The sequence below is a fragment of the Pipistrellus kuhlii genome, unplaced genomic scaffold (assembly GCF_014108245.1).
Source record: "Pipistrellus kuhlii isolate mPipKuh1 unplaced genomic scaffold, mPipKuh1.p scaffold_m20_p_6, whole genome shotgun sequence".
NCBI classification, from domain to species: domain Eukaryota; kingdom Metazoa; phylum Chordata; class Mammalia; order Chiroptera; family Vespertilionidae; genus Pipistrellus; species Pipistrellus kuhlii.
Window position 1 is genome coordinate 47886580 of NW_023425562.1, and position 24410 is coordinate 47910989.

Here is a 24410-nt window from a genome sequence, read left to right on the forward strand (position 1 = left end):
CAGGCAGCGATCACCAAAGACTGAGAGAAGGATGTCTGGCTGCTGGGTTAGGCCTGATTCCCCACAGGCAGACATCCCCCAAGGAGTTCCTGACTACAAGAGGGTGCAGGCCAGGCTGAGGGAACCCCACCCCACCCCCACCCAGTGCATGAATTTTGTGCACCAGGCCTCTAGTCCACTATAATATGTCTGGTCTTCAAAGGTGCATGGAATATGACAGGCACTCAGATATTTGTTAAATAAATTACTATAAAAAATATATTATACCTAATCATAGCCACCTTAAAAGTCATTTGTTTTTTTTTTCTAATAATTTCTGCCATTTTAAGAGAAATTTTAACTCATTTTGAAATTGATTTATGATCAAGTTACTCAAAAAAAAAGTAGTCTTTGCTCTGTGTCCTACTATCTTTTTAGCTCCAAATAAAAATCAAAATCAACCACTTCACTAACAAAGTTCAGCACCTAATCACTTCTGACTTACTAAGAATAAATTTATACCAATGCAATCTTCTTCACTACAAGGGTGTAACTTAAAATCTAAAGAAACCTTTCCAAAATAGAGGAATTTCTAAAATGTTTGGCATGATATCAGCACATGTGGTCCTTCTCATTACTGCTGAAAGGAACCCTCACTGACACTCTCAGTGCATCACTGATATTTCAGCTTCTGACATAAGAAACAGGGTTTACTATATTTGAATACATAGATAGTATCCACAGCAGGAATATTTTTATATATTTTTATCTTCAATATAATAGTAATATGATAGTGGTAAAAATCTAGAAAACATAAAATTATAAATAAAATATAAATCAATATGAATGAACAATTTATATAGTATTGGTATATAAACACATCTATGCTTTCAAAACAAAAACGAGTACTATATACTTGTACATATGCTATACACACCTACTTACAAGACTAAATTAGCAAGACTAAACAATTATAGGCAGGATAATGCAGAATGAAGGGGGTAAAATGATGGTTGTATAATCCTATTCCTAAGTTCAAATGAAGGACAATTTGGCAATATCTATTAAAAAGCTTTTAAAAATTAATATGCCCTTTTATACACCAATTCCACATTTAAGAATTTATCCTAAAAAAAAAAACATTCCACATATGCAAACATACTTAGCTATAATAATTTTCACCCCCACTGTTGATAAGAGAAAAAATGTTTAAAAAAGCAACATTCTAAATTTTCTGATAAATTTCAATATACTACAGAATAACATTTAAAATAGCATTAGAATATACTTAGTGACATAGAAAATATGTGTATCTTACATATATTAAACAATGTGTTATTTAATTTAAAACAAATAAAAATCAATTTCAAAAAGTACTGACTGCAAAAAAAAATCAGATGTCAAAATCTAATAGAACCAAGTGTTACAGGAAAATAAGAATGTTGCAGAACATTATGTCTACTGTGTTATATTGTAGAAAATTAATGGAAATGATAGGTCTATTTCTTGCATTTGCTTAATTTATATTTCCAAAGTGTACCCTGCTTGGCTTCAGAGACTATGGTATAATGATAGACATTGTTTTTTAAATGTAGTATTCAAGTTAAAAGAATAACAAAAGTCCAAATTCAAAAGTAAGATAAGAGCTAATTCAGGCCCTAACCAGTTTGGTTCAGTGGATACTGCGTCAGCCTGCAGACTGAAGGGTCCCAGGTTCGATTCCAGTCAAGGGCATGTACCTTGGTTGCAGGCACATCCCTAGTAGGGGATGTACAGGAGGCAGTTGATCAATGTTTCTCTCTCATTGATGTTTCTAACTCTCTAACCCTTCCTCTCTGTAAAAAATCAATATAATATATATATTTTTTACAAAGAGCTAATTCAGGCAAAAGCTTTAGGTACATTTTCAAACTGAAAAGTAGAGTACATTCTAAGAAAAACCTCATTTGTTAATTGCTCTTACCAGCTGTGAATGTTAGCCGCATTGCACACATATAGTCACACATACCATTCATATTATATTTCTGTCTGTAAGAGCTAAGGATGAAATACTTCAAATGAAGGCACAAACTCCAATACTTGGATACTTGGCACTCCTGTTTCACAAGTCCATGCTGCCCTCTTCTGGATACTTTGGGAAATTATGTGACCTTAAAAGTTTAACAAGATGTAAATGAAAAATAATCACTTTTTAAAACTAAACTAAAGGACCCCTCAGTCCACAGGCTGATGCTCTATCCACCGAACCAAACCGGTTTCAGCTAGGCTCTACTCATATTGAGCCTGATAGTCACATGACTCGGCTCTATCACAGTAAAGTAATCATTTTTGACCAACTTACACTACAGTTTTCAGGTGGAACCAGGAGTTGAGTAATCTCGCCACCATGCACACAGAAGATATGTTTCATTTCTCCAGAAAATATGTCCCAAATTATGACCGAAAAATCCACACCTCCAGATACCAGATATCTCTGATCATAACGAGTGGAGACCTGATGAGGATATAGCAAACATGTGACTTTGTTCCGATGACCACGGAGTGTTCTGTGAGGTGGCCAACCTGTGAATGAGGGTTTGGATTTAAAATGGGAAAATAAAAGTCTTACAAAGTTTCAACAAATAAAAGCAAACATGAATTGTCAAAATGGCTATAAGTTTTATCAAAAAAAAGGCTTCTGGTTTTATTTCCTAAAACTGCTCAGCCCAATACAGTAGCCACGAGCCACATGAGACCACTGAGCATGTGAAAGGTGGCTAGTCCAGACTCATGTGTGCTGTAAATGTAAAATATACATGAGCTTTCAAAGACTTAGGATAACAAATAATAACGTTAAGTATCTCACTGAAGTAAAAACAATTTTGCTATATTGAATTAAATAAAACATACTATTAAATGTAATGTTACCTGCTTCATTTTCACATTTTTAATGTGGATATTATAAAATTACGTTCATTGTTACATATATCTATTTCCACTGGGCAGTACTGTTCTAGAAGATTATCAGTATTAATAACAATAAAGTTCATTATTTAGTAAACCATAGAGGTTAACTATTGGTAAATGTAAGTCTTAATATACATCAGAGAGATAAAACTGGATACTTCTTTATTCACAGTCATTAGGTGGTATTTACCCCAAGAAGAGACACTGAGTATTTTATCATCTGCGCATTAAACTCTTATCAGCCACACAGCACACTAACAGCTACACTGATTCACTGTATATGGTAAAAACAAAGCCTGCCAACATTGTCGCTATCGCGGTACAGAGCTCTCTGGACACTTTAGACATTGAAGGTCGTCAGTATACCTCTTCGGAGCATGTGTTCCCCTTGCAGCAGCTGGACGATGGCTGTCTGCGTGGCAGGTACAATAATGATGCTCCCATCTTCGCGGCCACAAACAAGTCGTCCATGTTCTGGTATGTACACACTTGCGGTTACTTTAAGAGGTTCATTGCTATTGGGGATCACACTCAGCTGATCTATAATTCCAGCTGGATAAGGGTAGAGCTTATCGAATGCTTCTTGCAAACTAACAGAAGTTGTGATTTCCAACCCTGTAGAGATTTGGTTTTGTATAAAAGAAAAACATTGAGCATGTTAAAAAAATTTTTACATATTAAAATAAGCATGCTTATAGTTGATTTAGTAATATACCAAAGAATAACTGTCATCAAACATGATTCTAAGAAGAAAATGGAATATGACATTATGAATCTGTTGTCCAGTGGTTAGTAATTAGGTTGTTAAATTAAGAAATCACTGTACCTGCCGAAACCAGTTTGGCTCAGTGGTAGACCATCGGTCTGCGGACTGAAAGGTCCCACATTCGATTCCGGTCAAGGGCATGTACATTGGTTGTGGGTATATCCCCAGTGGGGGGTGTGCAGGAGGCAGCTGGTCGATGTTTCTCTCTCATCGACGTTTCTAGCTTTCTATCCCTCTCTCTTTCTCTCTTTAAAAAATCAATAAAATATAAAATTAAAGAAAAGAAAAGAAAAAAAGAAATCACTGTACCTGATTTACTATTTGTCTCTTCAACTTCCTGCTTCTCAGGTGTGTCTGAGATTTTCCAAATATTCAATCTTCCACAAGAGTCCCCCTGAATTAGTAGTTTATGGAAGTATCCCCTGGCTCCATAGAAGAACCGAGTAACAGGAGGGCAAATGAGCAACTGAAAAAAAAATATGTTCAAATATCTTTAGCTTTTTTAATCAAAATATTTCACACATTAACATTTTATTTTTCAGATAAGGATGTTAAGTATACTTTGCCTCAGTACCAGAATAAGAAAAAGTGTTTATAACACCCAACAGTATTTTTTTTTAAATGGGAAAATGTCTAAGAACCATGGAGATATTTTTATTTAAGAACTATGAATAATAATAATAATTTATAGAAAGCCCACAATAGCAGTGGTCGGCAAACTCATTAGTCAACAGAGCCACATATCAACAGTACAACAATTGAAATTTCTTTTGAGAACCAAATTTTTTAAACTTAAATTTATTCTAATGCCACTTCTTCAAAATAGACTCACCCAGGCCATGGTATTTTGTGGAAAAGCCACGCTCAAAATATAACACCCAACAGTATTTTAATGTAACTTTGTAACATTGATATACATGCCAATTAACATTGAAATCCAGCATAACACGAAGAAATAAAAATTATATACTCTCTCTATAGAATTGTATCTTTATATTTATGCTGTTTTATAAAAACTGATTAGTCACCACAATAATACAACTTACTGAACTGTCTGTTATTACATAGTTAATATAAAACATGGTATTCTTTACCAAAACAAAAAGTCTCCACTTAAAGGTCAAAAGGGAGAACTGGCTAATCCTGACCTTTTGTCCATTCCTGATTAGTCACTATTAAGAGCAGCAAACTTAAACTACCAGGCTGTGCAACTGGAAGGCTCTATTTTTTAAAAATGAGCATATTCTTCAGCCAACAGTATAACATTTCATTTCATCACGTTTACATAATCAATTCGAACATAGCCTGATATGTTAGCAATAAATTACTAGGAACAAAATACATTCATTAGGGTCTTGTACATATTTTCATTTTAAAACAAATTACTTTTCTGCTTAAGATCCTGTGTCTTCAGTGAGATCACTTATTTGAAAATTTTAAACAGCGGTAGAATCTTAAAATTAAAGTTTGGAGTATTCATTCACAGATACTTGAATGTTAAAACATAGAACATTATCATAAAAAACAGTAATAAACAGATTTCAGTCTTGGCAATTATAGTCAAATAATCTAATCACCGTATTTGGTATTAACTACTTTCCTAGAAAGCACTAGCCTACAGAAATATATAAATATATATATATTAAGCATAATCAATTCTGAAAATTACTAAAAGTTTTCTTTGATAACATGCTGAACAAGAAGAAGTTGCTACTACAACAGCTGTAATAACCAATATTGTATATTTCATTACATGGGTATCTCACACCAAATAATCATACATTTTGATTTAAAATGTACTGGGGAATTTATATATTTTTAAAAAATGGAATGTGCTTATTTTTGTTTTGTTTTGTATACACTTTTTATAGAATCACTATCCCTTCATTTTACTGGAAGTGATTGTCCAGAGCAGTGGTCGGCAAACTGTGGCTCGCGAGCCACATGCGGCTCTTTGGCCCCTTGAGTTTTTAGCAAAGGCAAGCTTAGGATTACCCTAATTAAGTTAATAATATGTACCTACTTATATAGTTTAAGTTTAAAAAATTTGGCTCTCAAAAGAAATTTCAATCATCTTATTGTTGATATTTGACTAATGAGTTTGCTGACCACTGGTCTAGGCTAAAGAGCAGCAAGTTGAAGTTAAAGTTAAGAGAAAAGGATAGATGATAGAAGATCTTAGTTATACATACATATATAAATTCTATATATTAAAAAATTTCATGGTAAATAATGATTCCCTTTCCCTCATCATCTCTCCATATAACAATGGAACAAAATTCTCAGAACAAAAAACTGTGGAAACCTAGAAATAAAGAAAACTGTATTTCCAAAAACAAAGCTCTTTCTTACTACTGAAAACCCAGTACTAAGAATTGAAATCTATTACTTAGTGCTGTTGTAAATTTTAAGAAATCATAATAAATTTGTTTTTAGAGAGAAAATTTTCTTTTATTACTCATTTCTAAAGCCTAATGATTTAAATCTCTCCGTGGTTTAGGGAGATAATGCAATGCCTTGTTCAAATAATGAATTGTTATTAGTGAGCACTATTACATGATGATCTTGCCCTTCTAAAAGGGCATTCCATCTGTCACTGTGCTAATAGATGCATAATAGCATAAAATATATTTGCACCATCAACATGAACTTTATCAAAAGTCATTTCCAGTATGTAATCAACATTAAGTCATTTGTATTCTCAGAGAACGATGAATGCTATATTATAGTCATACTATGTATAAGATATGCAAATATTAAAATCGTGCTTACAATTGACCGTATAAAGTATTTCACAGTGCCTTGCATTATATTGAACCTTTCAAATAATATGCTACCAAAATACACCAAAAAATATAATTATGAAAATTTTCGAACATACCAATTATAAATGGTACCTAAAAAATTTTACCTCTTTATCTGTTCGATCCAAGAGACTATGTTGTACAGGAGGGATTAAATTTTCAACTGCTTTCCCCACATCACTGCGGAATGAATCACTAGCCGGAAGACAACTGAAAATGAGAAAAATACATCATCCAATTAAAATACTGACATTGAACATTTTGTCAGGTCATATGACAGTTCTGACATAAATGAAAAATGTTTTTTTAAGTTATAATTAAATTAATTTAGCACAAAATAATGAACATCATTAAGATATCCTATTTCAAATAAAATACGCCTATATTGTACTTAGAAGTTAAAGTGGAATTACTTATCTAACTTAAGTTCTAGGTGACTTTTTTAACTCATTTTAAATCTTTTTCCCCATATTAAATATTGATACTATATGCATTTGCATACTTCCAGGTTATACCCCAAATTCAGAATCTTTTGCTTTTGATTGAAGTCCTATGTTATTATTTATTGAATACCTGGCAGGTAGTTTGTAAATATAACTTTGCCCATTTTCAGTCCAAATGATTACTTTATCTGCTGATACAAAGTCACCTCCAGTCCATGCCTGTCCATTTTCGCTGGGGCCTGAACACAATAGGGAATAGTCTCCAGCATCAAATACCTACAAGGAAGAAGAAATTTGTGATCAATGTGCTGTGCATTGCCTGGTGGTAATAGAGCTGTTGGAGGCAGACTTCCCGAGCTGTAATCCAACAATTCCACTGCCACTTTAGAGCCTTAGCCAAGCTATTTATCACCCCCTACGCCTCAGATGCCTTATCTACGAAACATGGAAAGCAACATTCCTACTGCTGCAGGCAGCCTCTGGGACTGCTGCCCTGATCCCAGACTCCTGGTATTTAGATCCTTGTGTAAACCTCTCCCGAATGTGGGCTGGATTTTGTGACTGCTTCTAGACAGTTGGATGTGGCAGATAGGATCATAGTTCCAAAATTAGGTGGGTCTTGGCTACACATTCTCTTGTGCGCTCACTCTGAGGGGAGACAGCACCCATGCTGTGGCCTGTCCGATGGAAGGACCCAGCTGACAAGGAAGAAAAGTGTCCAGCCACTTATCAGGAGGACCTGAGGCCTGCCCGCCACCATGTGCATAATCTTTGAAGCAGACCCTCCCAAGGTGAGCCTTATGATGAGGCAGTATTCCCTAACACTTGATTGTAGCATGTGAGAAACCCTGTGCAGGTGCCAGCTAAGCAGTGCCTGGATTCCTGACCCACAAGTGGGGTGATGATACATGCTACAGATGGGTGATGCTACGTGTCTGTGGTCTAGTTTGGAGTGATTTTTGTTATGCAGGATTAGATAACTAATACATCTCCCCTCTGAGATATTAAGGATTACAAGAAATAAAACAGGGAAAGCTTTGGTAGAAAGCAATCAAAGCATGCTGACACCTTTTCTATTATGAAAATATTAAAGACACACTGGCCAGTATGGCTCAGTGGTTGAACATCGATCTACGAACCAGGAGGTCATGGTTCGATTCCCAGTCAGGACACATGCCTGTGTTACAGACTTGATCTCCATTAGGGCATGTGCAGGAGGCACTGTCAATGATTCTCTCTCATCATTGAGGTTTCTATCTCTCTCTTCCTCTTCCTTCCTCTCTGAAATCAATTAAAAAAAAAATCTGTTGGTTTGTGTGTTTTTTTTAAAAAAAGAGAAATGTTCAAGTCTGGCAATGTGGAAGCAGTATACACCTTCATCAGCTTTGAAGTGATGAAGAAAGACCTTCCTGACGCTAAGAAGTTAGGACAGAATAGGAACCTAAAATAACAACCTGCAAAGACATGTCAAACACTGCCATTGCTTATGATACACTGACAAGATAATGACTAAAACAGCAGCAAAACTAGAAATTAAAATCTACAGAATAATAATCATTAACTGAATCATTCTATAAACTAATAAAAAAGACAACTATATAAGGCCAAATCCCAACACCTCAAAACATAATATCAAAATCACATATGAATACCAAATGGTTAACTTCTTGCACCAAACTTTTCCTGACATTTTTCTTTGGGAATCTGATAAACCAACAGGGTAAAAATGCAACTGCTTTCTTATGCAATGATCTTACCCGCCAGTATTTGGAGCACACAACCAAAAGTGACCGTTGTGTGAATGCACAAAAGGAGATGCTCTGGCAATTCTGACAGTAAATTGGTTTGGATTCTTCTTCAAATACTGGCTCAGTATCCTAAAAAGAGAAAGATTTGCAAAATTTTAGGAATGACTTGGTCGTCAATTAAAATTATCACACAATGATAAAGAAAACAAAATGAAAGAAAGTCATCGCTTGATGGTCATGATTTTAACCCCTCCTGTGAGAACCACAGCAGTAAAAATCAACACAAATGCATTATGAAAACATCTGGGCATGACATCTCTGCTACAAAGGTACTCAAGATTAAAATACTGATGAGATATAGATATAGATAGATAGATTAGATAGAGATAGAGATAGATATATAGATATAGATATATAGATATAGATATAGATATAGATATAGATATATTAAACAACATAAACTAATGAACAAAAACAGATCCAGAGACAGAGAAACATCAATCAGACCATCAAAACTCAGAGGGAAGGTAGGGGAGGGGTTAGGGGGAGAGATAAACCGAAGGACTTGTACGCATGCATATAAGCCCAACCAATGGACACAGACAACAGGGAGTGAGGGCATGAGGGGCCGGGTATTGGGGGAATAAGGACACATATGTAACACATTAATCAATAAAGAAATTTTAAAAAATAAAATAAAATACTGATGAGAATCAGAATATCATCACAATAACAGATGATGAAAGTTTTGAGTAAACCCTAATTTTTGTAGCTATATGTGTTTTTAAGTAAAAAAGCAAACAACAAAAACTGATCAATTCCTCCAGTTTCTCACAGATTGAATGTCTAAAAATTCCCTAGCTGAAGAGACTAGCATCAATTATTGTCCAAAAATTGACCTCCTTTCTGATAAGAAATATAACAAGAAAATCAAGCCCAAAGAACAGAGAGGGAACTAAAATTGGCTTTATATATGTTTTGTAATGGCTTTCTTTATTTTTCTTTCCTTAGAGCAAACTACCTTTTAACTTAAATAGAAGCAATTGAGGAAAGTGCTACCACTTCTGTACATTTCTCTACATCCTATCCTGTGCAATATGTTTCTCTAATTCTATCCCTGCAAATGTGTACAATGAAAAGTGAAAAACTTGACTCATTTAGAGACCGCATTGTAGATCTTTTAGACCATGTCAATAAGACTATTAAAAAAGATTAGCTTTCCCTTCCCTTTTAAGAAAAGAAGATACTATCATTATGAAAATTTAAGACTACCTGAGAAGGAAAACAGAGAAATTAATCCAGTCTCATTTGTCTCACCTGCATGCCACTTATTTCAGAGGTAACAATCCACACCTTCAAGATGCCCGTCACCGAGAGTGCTACCACAGTGTCCTCTAAGCCAAGAAGGAATGAAAAGCCAAGGTTACAAATACAATACACTGTGTCTTTTTCTCATCAATTTTTTTCTCTCTCTCTCCCTCCTTTCTACTCTCTCTAAAAATCAATGGAAAAATATCCCTAGGTGAGGATTAACCAAATACACTGTTTCTAAACAGTAACGTGGTCACAGTAGTAATATGGAACGGGGTTTGCTTAATTAAATTAAATAACAATATGTTTTACAACTGACATAAAAGCATAATTCTATATTTCATGAAATAATAGAAACCAGATTTTGAAGCATAATAGAGATGACTGAAAATTTTAATTCAAGGAGGAATTTTTTCTAGCTACTTGAAATTTTTTTTGCTAGAGGCCTGGTGCACAAATTCATGCACAGGTAAAGTCCCTCAGCTTTGCCAACAATGAGGACCAATCAGGATTGGCCAGGGAGAGTGGCCAGGGAGGTTGGCTGGCCAGCCAAGGGGAGGAGCCATGGAAGGTTGGCCAGCCACTGGGAGGAGTTACAGGAGGTTCCAATGCAGCCATCGGGAAGGCCAGCTGAAGGCAGGGTCTACAGGAGGTTCAATAGCTGTGGAGGTTGGCTGTGAGAGTGCACTGACCACCAGGGGGCAGCTCCTGCTTTGAGCATCTGCCCCCTAGTGGTCAATGCATGTCATATCAACCAGTTGACATTTAGTCACATAGGCTTTTATATATATAGATTTGTAAACAAGTTTTTGATAATTTCAAATGTTCTTGATCACTATGTTAACAAAGAACTTTTATCTTCAAAATTCATATTTTTAAATTATTTATCATGAATGAGCAGACTCACTTTATTTTCAAGGCACTTATTTATCCACTTCCCCTCCTACATTGCCTGCATGTCTGGTTTATTTAAACAAGGCATGTAGCCCATTGGCTGTGAGTTTGACATTTTCTAGACATTGCTTTTTCTAGACATTTTATTGCACATTATCACCTCCCATGATCATGATCAAAAGAAACACATGATATAAAACCTAAATTCATAAGCTTTGGAGAAAACATACCAGGAACTTTCATTAAATTTAACTATGCATAATTCCCTTCCTTTTCATTATCTACACTAACAAAAGGGTAATATGCTAATTAGACTAGATAAAGCCACAGTGGTGAGGGCCAAGGCAGACGCAGTTAGGGGTGATCAGGCTGACAGGGGAAAGCAGTTAGGGGCAATCAGGCCAGTAAGGGAGAGCAGTTAGGGGCAATCAAGCAGGCAGGCAGAAAGGTTAGGGGCGATCAAGCAGGCAGACAGGTGAGCAGTTAGGAGCCAGCTGTCCCAGATTGCGAGAGGGATGTCTGACTATGGGATCGGGCCGTAAACCGGCAGTTGGACATCCCCTGAGGAGGAGCAGAGGGTGCAGGCCAGGCTGAGGGACTCTCCCCTCACCCCATCCCGCCCTCCTCCCCTAGGCCCAAGAAATACACAAGTGAAACTATGGTTCCTCCTACGATTCCTGCAAGGGGTTCTGATATTCATCCTCCCTTTCAGGAAATCACCCCACACACTAAGATTGCCAAAAGCTAGTGATCTATTCCATGGGATGGAAATAATCTAACAATTTAAGCCTTAATCCAATCAAAAACTCCTTTCTGAAATTAGAGACAGACCATAAATTTTTAGCTATTTCTTAAATAGAAGAATATAACTAAATACATTGATATATGATACATAATGAACTCTATAGTAAATTAACCATTACATCATAGAGCTGAAGTTCTTACAGGGCACCATATACTGACCTTGTGTTCGGTGGGATCGAATAATACTCATGGAGCTGATCCAGTCAGGAGATATCTTTGATACTAAGGAGTATAACACCTCAAGGCTGGTGGCATCCACAACAAGGATTTCAGGATAATGGCCATGGCATAAAAGCCTTCCTTCTCTCTGATTTCCAACAGAGAACTGATAGAACTATAAGGAAAAAGATTCATGTACATTCATCAAGCTTAGTATGAGGCTCAATTTCTTCAGTAATACTTCCAGACATGTAATATATGGCATATTACATGTAATATATTACATATGTATTACATACCTACGTATACACGTACACACACCAAGTTATGTTAATATTTTCAAAATATCTACCAAATATTATTATTTTCCTAACATCTTATCCTCCCCTTTGAACTACTTTGGAAAATTCATGATGATTCTTTTTTCTCCTCCTGCATCATCGAAAACAGGACTGTTGAATGACGTAATAAAACACCTGAGTAAAATCAGCTTGACATTGCCCAACCAGCGTGGCTCAGTAGGTGAGCATCAACCTATGAACCTGGGGGTCATGGTTCTACTCCTGGTCAGGGCACATGCCCAGGTTGCGGGCTCGATCTCCAGTGTGAGGTGTGCAGGAGGCAGCCAATCAGTGATTCTCTCTCATCACTGATGTTTCTATCTCTCTCTCCCTCTCCCTTCCTCTCTGAAATCAATTTAAAAAACGTATTTTCTTAAAAATCAGCTTCATAGCCGGGACCAGTTTGGCTCAATGGATAGAGCGTCGGCTTGGGGACTGAAAGGTCCCGGGTTCGATTCCGGTCAAGGGCATGTACCTTGGTTGCGGGCATATCCCCAGTAGGGGGTGTGCAAGAGGCAGCTGATTGATGACTCTCTCTCATCGATGTTTCTAACTCTCTATCTCTCTCCCTTCCTCTCTTTACAAAATCAATAAAATATATTTTAAAAAAAAATCAGCTTCATAAATCAAAGCAAAAGGAAAGCTTAATGGGTCACAAAAATAATATAAATTTTAGATGAATGGAGACTAGATATAGGATTGTAATTACTAGATATGACCAAATAAAATTTAGAAGTAAAAATGACTGCTATTCAAACATATTATAATCAGAAGTAAATTCTGATTAATATAAGTGGGTTATTTCAGACTAAAGTATGGGACAATTTTGTTAACCAGTCTCATGGTACACATTTACACTTTGTGGGAGAAAAATAGAAGAACCTATACAATCACGATCTACATGTTACTCATGCCAAGAATAATTCCAAAGGATAAGGTTGGTTTCCATCAACAAAAGAGCAAGGGAAGCCGGGACCAATTTGGCTCAGTGGATAGAGCGTCAGTCTGCGGACGAAAGGACCGGGTTCAATTCCAGTCAAGGGCATGTACCTTGGTTGCGGGCATATTCCCGGTGGAGGGTGTGCAAGAGGCAGCTGATCGCTGATTCTCTCTCATAGATGTTTCTAACACTCTATCCCTCTCTCTTCCTCTCTGTGAAAAATCAATAAAATATATTTTTTTAAAAAAGAATCAAAATTATTTTTTTTTAAAAAGAGCAAAGTAAGAATAACTATCAAAACAAGACCAACAACTTAGCAAACGACCTGCCTCTCTTAGCATCAACATATCATTACTCTCTTTGTAGAATGATTTCCTTAGAGGATTTTTAGGAAGTGAAGACATCTGACTTCGAGTATTACTTCACAAGGATTGGACCTTATACAAATAAATGAGGACAAGCTAGACACAGCACAAAGGGCAATGCTGTAACCACTCGGCACCTGGGACATCATTAAGGAACCCGGGTACAATCTGATCCCACACCCATTAGCCCTGTCTGTTTTTCTAAGTTGTATTAGTGCAGTTGTATTTCTGCAACAAATTATTGTGTTTTTTGTTTGTTTTTTTCTCTAGAGTCAGAAAAACCTGATTTGGCACCAGGAATGACACACTGTGAGACTACGGCAGGTCATTTAATCAGTATGGGTCTCAGTTTCCTTATATGTGAAATTATACTCTCCTATGTAATTCATAAGGATGTGGGAAGGACTAAATAGCATGCCATACAAGAAATGCTCATACAATATTTGCTCAATAAAAATAAGTTCTCTTCCCTCTCCTTCCCCCTTGAGAACATAAATCATATTTTCTTTATATTTGTCATTTTCCCAACACAGTAAATGATGAGTAAATAGAAGCACAAAGAACCTGACAATTATGAAAGAGTAAGAAAGAATACAAGGATTATAAATTGGAAACTGTACATTCCTGTGTAAATTCTTGTGTAAGCCAGGGATATGAAATGGTCATTTCTTCTATAGAGTTGGAAAGTCAAAAAATGTACTAATGACCAACTATACAAACAATGAAAATGATATGACCCATAAAGTGGGTTAATTAGTGTCCATCATGAATGGAACCATAAAGGCTTCAGCAAGAACGAATTCCCTTATTTAAGATCCAGAGAACATACTACCCGTCCAACTCCCACTGGGGGAGCCAGGAGAGCCAGTGGGAGCAGAGGAGTAGTGTCAATCAGCTTACTTTACATCCTTCCCCATTAGTCTCCTCTACTTTCTTCTCTCCCCCACCAAACCACCGTATAACAAAAGAGCAAGGGAAGCCGGGACCAATGAGTGCTAGTCTTCTTGTCATCTCCACCCATTTTTCATATAAAAATATAGGTCAATGTTTAAAGAACGTTTTAAATTATATGCCTCTAATAATTGTGCTGACTTAGGCAGTTACAGAAATAAGATACTCACCTGTATGCCAGTATGTGTGCAGGCTAATTTTGTAAATTCAATACATCTGCCATCACTCACATCCCAGAGACACATCTCTCTATAAGACAAAATAATAGCTAGCTTTAATTGGACTTGAAAAAGCACTGTTCAACTTTGTCACAGTGGTTTTTAAAACTCATCTCCCATTAAAACTGGTCTATTTCAGAAAAAAAAAAAGTAGTGTATAGTCATTACTGCTCTTCATAAAAAATTCTGTTCCTACCCTCGCTGGATTGGCCTGTGGACTGAAGGGTCCCGGGTTTAATTCCCATCAAGGGCACATGCCAGGTTTCGGACTCGATCCCCAGTAGGGAGGGTGCAGGAGGCAGCCAATCAATGATTCCCCTTCATCATTGATGTTTCTATCACTATCCCTTCCTCTCTGAAATAAAAAATATATGTATCTTTTTAAAATTCTGTTCCTCCCACTCACCGTCCCAACATCCTTTCCAGCTTGCCCACCCTCACCTTCATCCACATTCTTTCTGGGCAGATGGTAGAACGACTGCACCCCCCAGCTCCCTTTGGTTGGTGGAGCACTGTGAGTAGCTCTGGCCAGAACCTATCCAAAGCCCTCCAACACTCTTTCTCCTCTGGCTGCCTCAGACAGTGATTGCTCCCTCAGCCTCAACTTCAGAATTAGCATAATAACAAAGCAGAGCAGAGCCCCAAGTGATATATGAGGGCAACTGACAAAAACAAAAAATAACCTTTTAGTTTACATCTCTGAGATGGTTATACGTATAGCTAGAAAATTTAGCACAGCCGAAAAACACATAAAAAAGTTGACTGCATTCCAAACTTTTCAAATTAAATGTAATATTCTAGTTTTGATTCTGTATTTATTACATAGGTTTTATCGAATAAATACAAACAGAAAAGCATATGTCAAACTAAAAGATATAACATTTGAAATCAGGAATGTCAACGCCTTATCTTTTAAAGAAATAAACTTGATTTATTTAATAGAAAAAGAACATTAATAAAATGTAATGATTCTGATATTATTAGGGTTTTCTTTGAAATGCCGTTTCCTAAATTTCACATAGTATGAAACAATATCTCAAAAAAGCTCCATCTATTTATTTATTTCTTTATTTTTAATGTATTTTATTGATTTTTCACAGAAAGGAAGAGAGAGGGATAGAGAGCTAGAAACATCAATGAGAGAGAATCATCGATCAGCTGCCTCTTGCACACCCCCCACTGGGGATGTGCCCGCAACCAAGGTACATGCCCTTGACCGGAATCGAACCCGGGACCTTTCAGTCCGCAGTCCGACGCTCTATCCACTGAGCCAAATCAGTCCCAGCAAAGTTCCATCTATTGTATTTAGACTATGTATTCTAAAGTGAGTTATTTAATTGACCAAAAGGTACTATATTTTTACCTGATGCTGCCTCTTCTTGTTCCAAACAGTAACACATGGTTCTTTTCAAATTCATAAAATTATGAGGAGGGTAGAGGAGATAACTTCTTAAATAATTCTCTTCCAGCTCCCCAACTCTCTTCAATAACATATTGTATAAATATACAAGTTTCTAATTTCCAAAAAAGTTAAAACTTTCGTACACTCTGAACCCTACAACTACAGTTCAATGACCTATCTTTCCAAAAGCAAGCTATCTTCTGAGACTTAGAAATATATATGGTTGCATTAACATACATTAATATAACTGTGTGAACTTTTACATCATCTTCCAAGATGAAGTTGGCTTCCTCTTCCAAATTTGTGCCAGCCTAGCATCTTTAGGGTTTTTGAAACTCTGAGTTGTCCACCAACTCAATGATAATGCCATGGGGATTAATGCAAAGCTTTAACTTGTATAGTATTCTGAGTTTCTCAAAAGCAAGGCAAAGATATAATAATAAATTATAATAGAAGTATTAGAAAAATCATTAATAAAGATAAAATGCACCCAGCTGGCGTGACTCAACCCATGAACCAGGAGGTCACGGCTTGATCCCCAGTGTGGGGTATGCAGGAGGCAGCCAACCAATGATTCTCTCTCATCATTGATGTTTCTCTCTTCCCCTCTCCTTTCCTCTCTGAAATCAATAAAAATATATTTAAAACAAAAAAAAGATAAAAATGCACATTTTAAAACCACATTTTTAAATATCTTTAAATTTAGACAACTGGAACATTTATTTAAAAGATATTCCAAAAGAAAAAAACCTCCCCTACTTACTAATGCACTGGTACTATTTGCAATAAAGACTTATGAGGAAAATAATGAATAAGAAAATGCTTACCCACATTCAGATGCACTCACAATATATTGTTTATCACTAGAAGCACATGCTTTAGACAAACAGGTGATTGAAGCTGTATGACCAAATAACAATGCCCGGGGATTAACCTAAAAATACACAAATATGTCGATATGAGAACAAAATTTTTAAAAACTAATTTTTTATTTTTTTTTTTTAGGAATCCAGTTAAATCTACACTAATAAAAGAGAAAGATGCAAACTGACCATACCTTTGTGACATCCACCAGGCAATCAGGAGTGAGTATGCAAATTAACCCAATAAAGCTGGGGGGTAATTTGCATACGCAGGCGCTGAGCAGAGGAGGGCAGGGCAGGATACAGGTGTTCCACACCACCCCAGCCACTCAGATAGGGGAAGGTGGAGGTAAGGAGGAGAGATCAACCAAAGGAGTTGTATGCACGCATATAAGCCTAACCAGTGGAAGAGTTGTCAGAGAAGGAGATTTAAAAAATGGGAAAAGAAAAAAGCAGGATAAACCCTGCAGTGTAATACGTGAATTGCAGGTATTAAGTGAACTTCATACCATGCATGTATGTGTGCCCCCAGCTCCTATTTTCCAAGTTTATCTACTGAGAGGTTCCAGCTGTAGAGCACACTGCACATGCATATCCACAGCAATAAAGAATGGCAATAAATACATAGTAATTTTTCAAAATAAATACAACAAAATGTATACTTTAAATTGTTAATTTTTGGAAGCCTCCTTCAAAATGAGTAAAAAAAATTCTGACAAATTATAAATGTAATGTGTTATGGCACTTAGGATAGAGACTAGAGACCCAGTGTACAAAATTGCACAAGACCCAGACTCAGCACAGCGGCAGGACCCCAGGCCTCACTGTGCACAGAGGCACAAGCCCCGCCTCCATGCTGCGTGGAGCCACAGGACCCCAGGCCTTGCCATGCGGAGCTGTGGGCCCCCAGGCCTTGCCACACAGAGCTGCGGGCCACACCACAGTGCAGCTCTGCCGGTTGTTTGGTTGTGCAACCGTTAGGGAATTACAACCACAAGCCTTTTATAATATAGGATTATATTTGAAAATAGCCAAAAGCCAGCAAAAAATCAACTTCAATGAATAATATAAATAATCAGTCTGCATAATACCAATTTTATTCAAAATATATTTCACAGAAATGTATGATGAGGTCAACTGTTATTCTTGATCTGTGTTTTTCTCTACTAAGTAGTTTCTTATATTTAAAAAGCACCATAGGCATTTCAAATACTCACTTCCAATTCTACTGAAAGATCCCAGAGGCATATCTGTCCATCATGGCACCCGGTTACGATTGTGGCGCCGTCATCTGTTAAAAGTACTGCTGAGATGCAATGTGTAGGTGCTTTGCGACCCCAAAGAACGATGGGTAGAACGAGGCTATTTCCTGCCATTGTGTTTTCAAACCTGGAAATGTTATCAGAACAATGTCAAAGATTAAAATATTTCCTTCTAAAACATATTATACCTTTTTCTTATGAAGACATCTTGAATTTCCTAAATCTCAGAATTCTTCTAAACATTTTACATAAACAGACACAAATACAAATACATAAAATCTCATTTTAGATGTAAAATCTCAATTAATCTTCACAACAAATCATGCAGCAAGTACTACTGCCACTCCTCTTTCACAAATACAGACAGTGAGTCAGAGAGTCGCAAAGTGAAGGTGAAGGAAAGGAACTCCAATCAGGACCCAGGCAGCTTCTTCAGACGCCATGGTCTTCCGCTGTGGTGCTGCCAAGGACCAGTGAGGTCTCCGGATCTTTTCAAGTCTACAACCCAGTAATAAACACCAAGGCCCAAGAAAAACTCAGGGTTGTTTCTCAGTCCTAAACATTAAAAAGAGTAAGTTCAGTGAGAAACTCATTCAGCCATATTTATTGTACTACAAGCCTATTATGTCTCAAGGTCATGGCTGTCTTTTGTGAAACTTGAGGGAAAAAGAATTTCTCTTAAAGCTCCTTTCTGCATAATAAAAAGTCTTATTTTTGAGATGAGTGACCAACTAACCAGTGTGTACTGGAATACTCCTCTTACACACATATAAGGAATGTGCTAGATTTAAGAGTTATTAACTGCTGTTCAGAGAAGTTAGAGATAAATGAAGACTGGGATAATCAAAGAGGCCTCCACAGAAAACAGAAGACTGTCAGGTCTCATAAGACAATAGGGGGTCACCTAGAGGCCTGATAGATGGTCAATGAAAAGAAATGTCACTGTGGCTATTTTTTCTACCCCAGATTTTTAGGTGACAACAGAAATATGTATATAACTCTAGATCATTTAGAATGCTAAGGCTGTCCTAAGAAATTTTCAGGAATACTCACAGGAATAGGCACTCTCTATAAAAGAAACTGGTTTGGCAGCCATCATCTCATTGCTAATGGCTTTGAGCAAACGTCTCTTCTTTAGACTACTACCTACACTCTTTGAACAAAAATGAAAAACTAAAATCTCTTTATAAAATGAATAGTCACTAGAAAATTAGGCAAGTAAAAAATTATGACTGACATTGGAATGTTTACTAAAAACAACCTGTATTGTGTCTTTTACTTTTTGATATAATACATGGCTTTCATTAGTTTGTTTTTTTCTCCCAAAACTTCATCTTTTTGTTGTATCAGGTATACATTTAAAGAAAAACATTCCAAGTCTACTTCTAATAAAACCCTATATGTATCATATTCACCATTTCATAAACTACCATGATACTAGCCATTATCTCCATATCCCTATTTGATATCAGAAAAATTTTTAAAAGCACTGAATCAATTTAATAAACTTGGTACAGCATGTTCCTGGCTGAATAACACATCTAATCATGATTTTTCTCAAAATGAGAATCTGGAAGGAGTTCATTTTTCCAAGGTGACAATACTCAATTTTAAACTACAGTACCCAAAGATTTCTCTCAATTAAATAAGCTCACAGCAGCGAACATAATATGGTGAGATCTGAAAGAACATAGTTTATCTATTTGAGGAATCATATGCAATGCACTGGCTTAACGTGAATGCAAATACACAGATTCGGAACTAAGGAACGTGTGTGCTAAGCGAGATGTGCCTGCTCTAATACAACAGGAAAGGACATTCTGGTATTCACGTGACAGGCAACTCAAGGAAACCTGGGAGAAGAATGCATTGCCTGGTCCTTAAAACAGTGAAAATAATCATCCATAATATGATAAAGGTATAGCTTACGTCATTAAAAAACACATCAATCTCTAACTCAGCTCTTCCAGAGCTAAAATAATTAAACATTTGGGGGGTGGGAGGGTGGGGGGAATCAATATCTAAGAGTCAACCAAAATCTGAGAGATCTCATTTGGGCAATTAAGAAACTTCATATGGGATTGGATTAGTTTCCCAGAGCTGATGTGACCACAGACTGAGTGGCTTAAACAACAAGATTTATTGTCTCTCAGTTCTTGAGGCTAGAAGTCCAAAATCAAGTGTAGGTAGCGTTGGTTCCATCTGAGGGCTGTGAATGGAGGGTCTGTTCCAGGCCTCTCTCCTTGACTTGTAAGCCACCTTCATGCTCTCTTGGCATTTGCCCTGTGTACATGTCTCCAAATTCCCCCCTTTTCATATAATTATCAATCATATTAGATTAGGACCCACCTGATGACTTCATTGAAACTTGATTACCTATATAAAGGTCACATTCTGAGGTCCTGAAGGATAGGACTTCAACATGTCGATTTTGCCCTGGCCAGTTTGGCTCAGTGAATAGAGCATCGGCCTGGGGACTGAAGGGTCCCGGGATCAATTCCGGTCAAGGGCACATGCCCCAGGTTGTGGGCCCAATGCCCAGTAGGGGGTGTGCAGTAGGCAGCCAATCAATGATTTTCTCTCATCGTTGATGTTTCTTTCTCTCTCTCCCTCTCCCTTCCTTTCTGAAATCAATAAAAATATATTTTTTTAAAGTAACAATTGAAAGAACACTGAACTCACAAGCAGAAGAACTGCAATCAAGTCCTGGCCCTTCTGTGCAATCCTGAAAAAGTTACCCCTCCGGGTCTCAGCTTCCCCATCTGTAAAAGATGGACAAAACACCCTCCTTTCAGAAAGCTGTCATAAAGATGAAAAGAAACCAAACATGTAAAGCAACTAGTAAAATACCCATACATGGCAGACACTCAGTAAATATTAATTTTATAAACCCACAGATCTTGCTACTTCACATTCTGCTTCCATATCTACTGGTTTCTCCCAGCGTTGCAACTTTTAATAAAGTTGGACTTTTCGGCAAGTTAATATTTTTCATTGACTTTCTGCCAGAATAGAAAAGCACCACTGTGTATGTTTGTCAAACACAATTTTATTCTCTCCATATATAACCATTCAGTTCTGCATCACTTTATCAAAAATAACACTACAAGCTCCCTCCCCAATACTAAGATAGCTTTCAAATTAAATTCTGATTTTATAATAACAAATCATCACTATATATTTTGGAGCAGATTTTCCAAGTGTCCATTTTGTGCCTAACCCATGGTATTACAAGGTTAGATAAAATAAACACAATTCAGCCATCCAGTAGAGCATACACTCATGCAAACAATTACCACAGAGTGTGATACAGGAGAAATCTCGAGACCATCAAGTCATAGGTAAAGCCATAAAAGATGAGCATCCCAACCTGACTTCAATGGGTCCAGAAAGGTGTCTTGGAAGAAATGGTGTGTGAGAACGAGTAGGAACTAAGGAAGAGGCACAAGGAATCACATGTTCCAGGTCCCAGGGGTAAGATATCTCAGTTCTTTCTGCACAGGGAAACCAGTAAGGCTGGCATTTGGGGGGGAAAAGGCGGGATGATAAGGCAGGAACCCACAGGTCAACATGCACCAACTGTGAAGGACTTGGTAAGCCATCCTAAGGAATTTGGAGTTCAACCTGATAGCATTGGAAACAGGTCAAGTGTTTCCAATCTGACTATTACTACCCAGAGTAATAAGAAAAGAGAGAGGAAGCAAGCATGAGGGGAAGGAGGAAGGAAAGTGAGAACATGAATGAGTCAAAAGAAGAACAGAGGCATAATCTAGTCTCATAGAAATGATAACTCAGGACATATTTTCATAAATTGGCACCAGAGAATTCAACAAAAGGTGCTCTACGTGAACGGCAAAAATTCAATCATCCTTTGCCTATATCAGTAAGCCAAGTCATTGTAAAAGTTGGTGAAATATGGGTCTACCTCTTGCTGTTTTGCTTCTCTTTTTACATTTAAGCATTTGTAAAAGGAAGGTTTTTATAATTGACAAAAAATAATACTACCTCCTAACCTAATAATGGAGAGTGCATCGTTATCATCTTATAGATATTTATTTGGGTGGCTATTTAGATCCATTAGCAACTCTCTCAAGAACACACTGTAAACCTATCTCAGAGCTCAGAGGCATATGCAGACCTCGTGATTCCTAATGAATAAATATTTGTCACTATTCTGCATCATCTTCAGTTGCCACAAATTCCTTTCACCAGAAAACTTCATTCTCTAGTCTAGTCGGCTAATCAAGATTGTATTTAAAACACATCACTCAAAGGAAAGTAGAAGTGCAGTGTTTCTGGATAAAATGATATGCTGCCTGGGCTCAGTAGCACTAGGAGAAGGGGAGAGGGAAATGGGGTAAGAGGTATTGAAAGGGATGAAGATGAAGCAGGATTAAGTGTGATAGAAACGAAGGACTGCCCCAGCCAGAGGGAAGTGCCTTACCCAAGCTCTTGCTGTCTTCCAGGAGGAAAGCCCACACCCAATGCCTGGTCAATTCGGGGGTATAAAAGCTAGGCCCCCTCATATCAATTCAGGATAGCTCTGGAAGGGTCATTCATTCCATCTGGGAACCGCCCCCAGAGCCCATTGAAATACAATGAGACATTTGCCGAAACCGGTATGGCTCCATGGATAGAGCGTTGGTCTGAGGACTGAAGGGTCCAGGTTCGATTCCGGTCAAGGGCATGTACATTGGTTGTGGGCACATCTCTGGTGGGGGGTGTGCAGGAGGCAGCTGGTTGATGTTTCTCTCTCATCGATGTTTTTTAACTCTCTATCCCTCTCCCTTCCTATCTGTAAAAAAAATCAATAAAATATATATTTTTTAAAATACACTGAGACACCACAGCTCACCTCTTTCAAGCCAAACCTGCCTCCTTTCCTTCCTTTCCCTGGCTCGATATTAAGAGCACAGCCCAATAAACCTGAGTACTAATCTCCATCTCAGAGTCTGCTCACCAGGGAATCCAAACTGTAAAAACAAGTGATAAAACTCTTTTTAGTACAAGAATATTCACTGCATATTTTTATATGTTTGCAAAATCCCCCTAATTGTTAAAAGGTAGTCTTGCAAACTCAGAGACCTAAAGTAACCACTAAGGATGGTCTGAAATTAAACTTTAACTAAATACTGTCATGATGGGTAGTTACATCTTAGTCCGGTATCTTCATTGACAAGGTCAACCTTTACTTTAACTGAGCCTACCTGTCTTTTTGCATCTATGATTACATACCCTTGAAATGTCTGGGTAACCTGTAACTTCCCTTTTTCTGGAGCCCCTGGGGCACAACCAAATATAGTGGGTGCCAGGACAGATACCACAAATTCCTTCATTATCATGTTAATTGTTCCTTCACCCACCTAACTATGTGTCCATCATTTCACTTTTTATCCAATCCCAGGGGTTTTCCCAGCTTTGCTTTATCCCACCTCCTTAATCTACCACCAATGAATTTCATGTAACCCACTTATGTCCCTCCTTTGATGGCAATGTATAAATACAAATGAACCCTGCCATTCTCTGGAGCATTATCTCAATTCATTGAGGTTCTGCTTCCTGAGGCATACATATATCAACAGTTTGGCTCAAATAAACTCATAAAAATTCTTCATAGGTTTCAATGTGTGTGTGGTTTTTTGTGTTTGTTTGTTTGTTTGTTTTATGTTAACAAGAGTCATCCTATGTACTGAATGGTTGCTGGTTTGATTCCCAGTCAGGGCACATACCCAGATTAGGGTTCCATCACCTGTTGGGGTGCATGAGGGAGGAAGCTGATCTCTCACATCAATGTTTCTCTCTCCTCTCTCTCTCCCTCGCCCTCGCCTTCTCTTTCTCCCTCTCTCTAAAAACCAATAAAAAATATTTTTAAAAGGGGGGGCTATATATGTATCTACACATATACACGTATTTATACTGGAAGTTGGATCTAAAGGCATCATTAGGTTCAAGTGAAACATTTTTGGCAAGAATATTTCATAGATGATGCACACATTACACTGCAGCTCCACAGCGGGCATGCTAATGTCACAGGGTCCTACACCACTTGACTAAGATCGTGACAACCACTTATTCCACCATCACTGTTTGGTCCCCTGTAAAACTATCACTAGCCTATGGAGTGATGCTCTGATAAGCCTACCCTGTTCTGCACTATTCCATGTGATTCTGGCATCCCATAAAAGTTATAAAACAGTTAAGATTACATTTGAAA

The 24410-nt window shown here is 37.3% G+C and overlaps 1 protein-coding gene across 6 annotated transcripts in view; it reads right to left on the minus strand.

Moving 5' to 3' along the window:
• Nucleotides 1-24410, minus strand: part of WDR7 (WD repeat domain 7) — a 265735-nt gene that overhangs the window by 235674 nt on the left and 5651 nt on the right. For 2 of the 6 annotated variants that reach the window (XM_036417624.2, XM_045574698.1), the window contains exons 2-13: nucleotides 20879-20958; nucleotides 18152-18323; nucleotides 16899-17005; nucleotides 14622-14700; nucleotides 11855-12029; nucleotides 10004-10080; nucleotides 8696-8815; nucleotides 7069-7214; nucleotides 6603-6705; nucleotides 4001-4157; nucleotides 3292-3540; nucleotides 2321-2541 (exon numbers count right to left, since the gene is read on the minus strand). In XM_036417624.2, the coding sequence (XP_036273517.1) occupies nucleotides 2321-2541; nucleotides 3292-3540; nucleotides 4001-4157; nucleotides 6603-6705; nucleotides 7069-7214; nucleotides 8696-8815; nucleotides 10004-10080; nucleotides 11855-12029; nucleotides 14622-14700; nucleotides 16899-17005; nucleotides 18152-18310 (1593 nt within the window). In that variant the 5' untranslated portion in view covers nucleotides 18311-18323; nucleotides 20879-20958. Of the gene's footprint in view, nucleotides 1-2320; nucleotides 2542-3291; nucleotides 3541-4000; nucleotides 4158-6602; nucleotides 6706-7068; nucleotides 7215-8695; nucleotides 8816-10003; nucleotides 10081-11854; nucleotides 12030-14621; nucleotides 14701-16308; nucleotides 16477-16898; nucleotides 17006-18151; nucleotides 18324-20878; nucleotides 20978-23051; nucleotides 23170-24410 lie in introns of those variants that run through there. The other 4 variants (XM_045574696.1, XM_045574697.1, XM_036417625.2 and 1 more) reach the window with 4 other exon arrangements.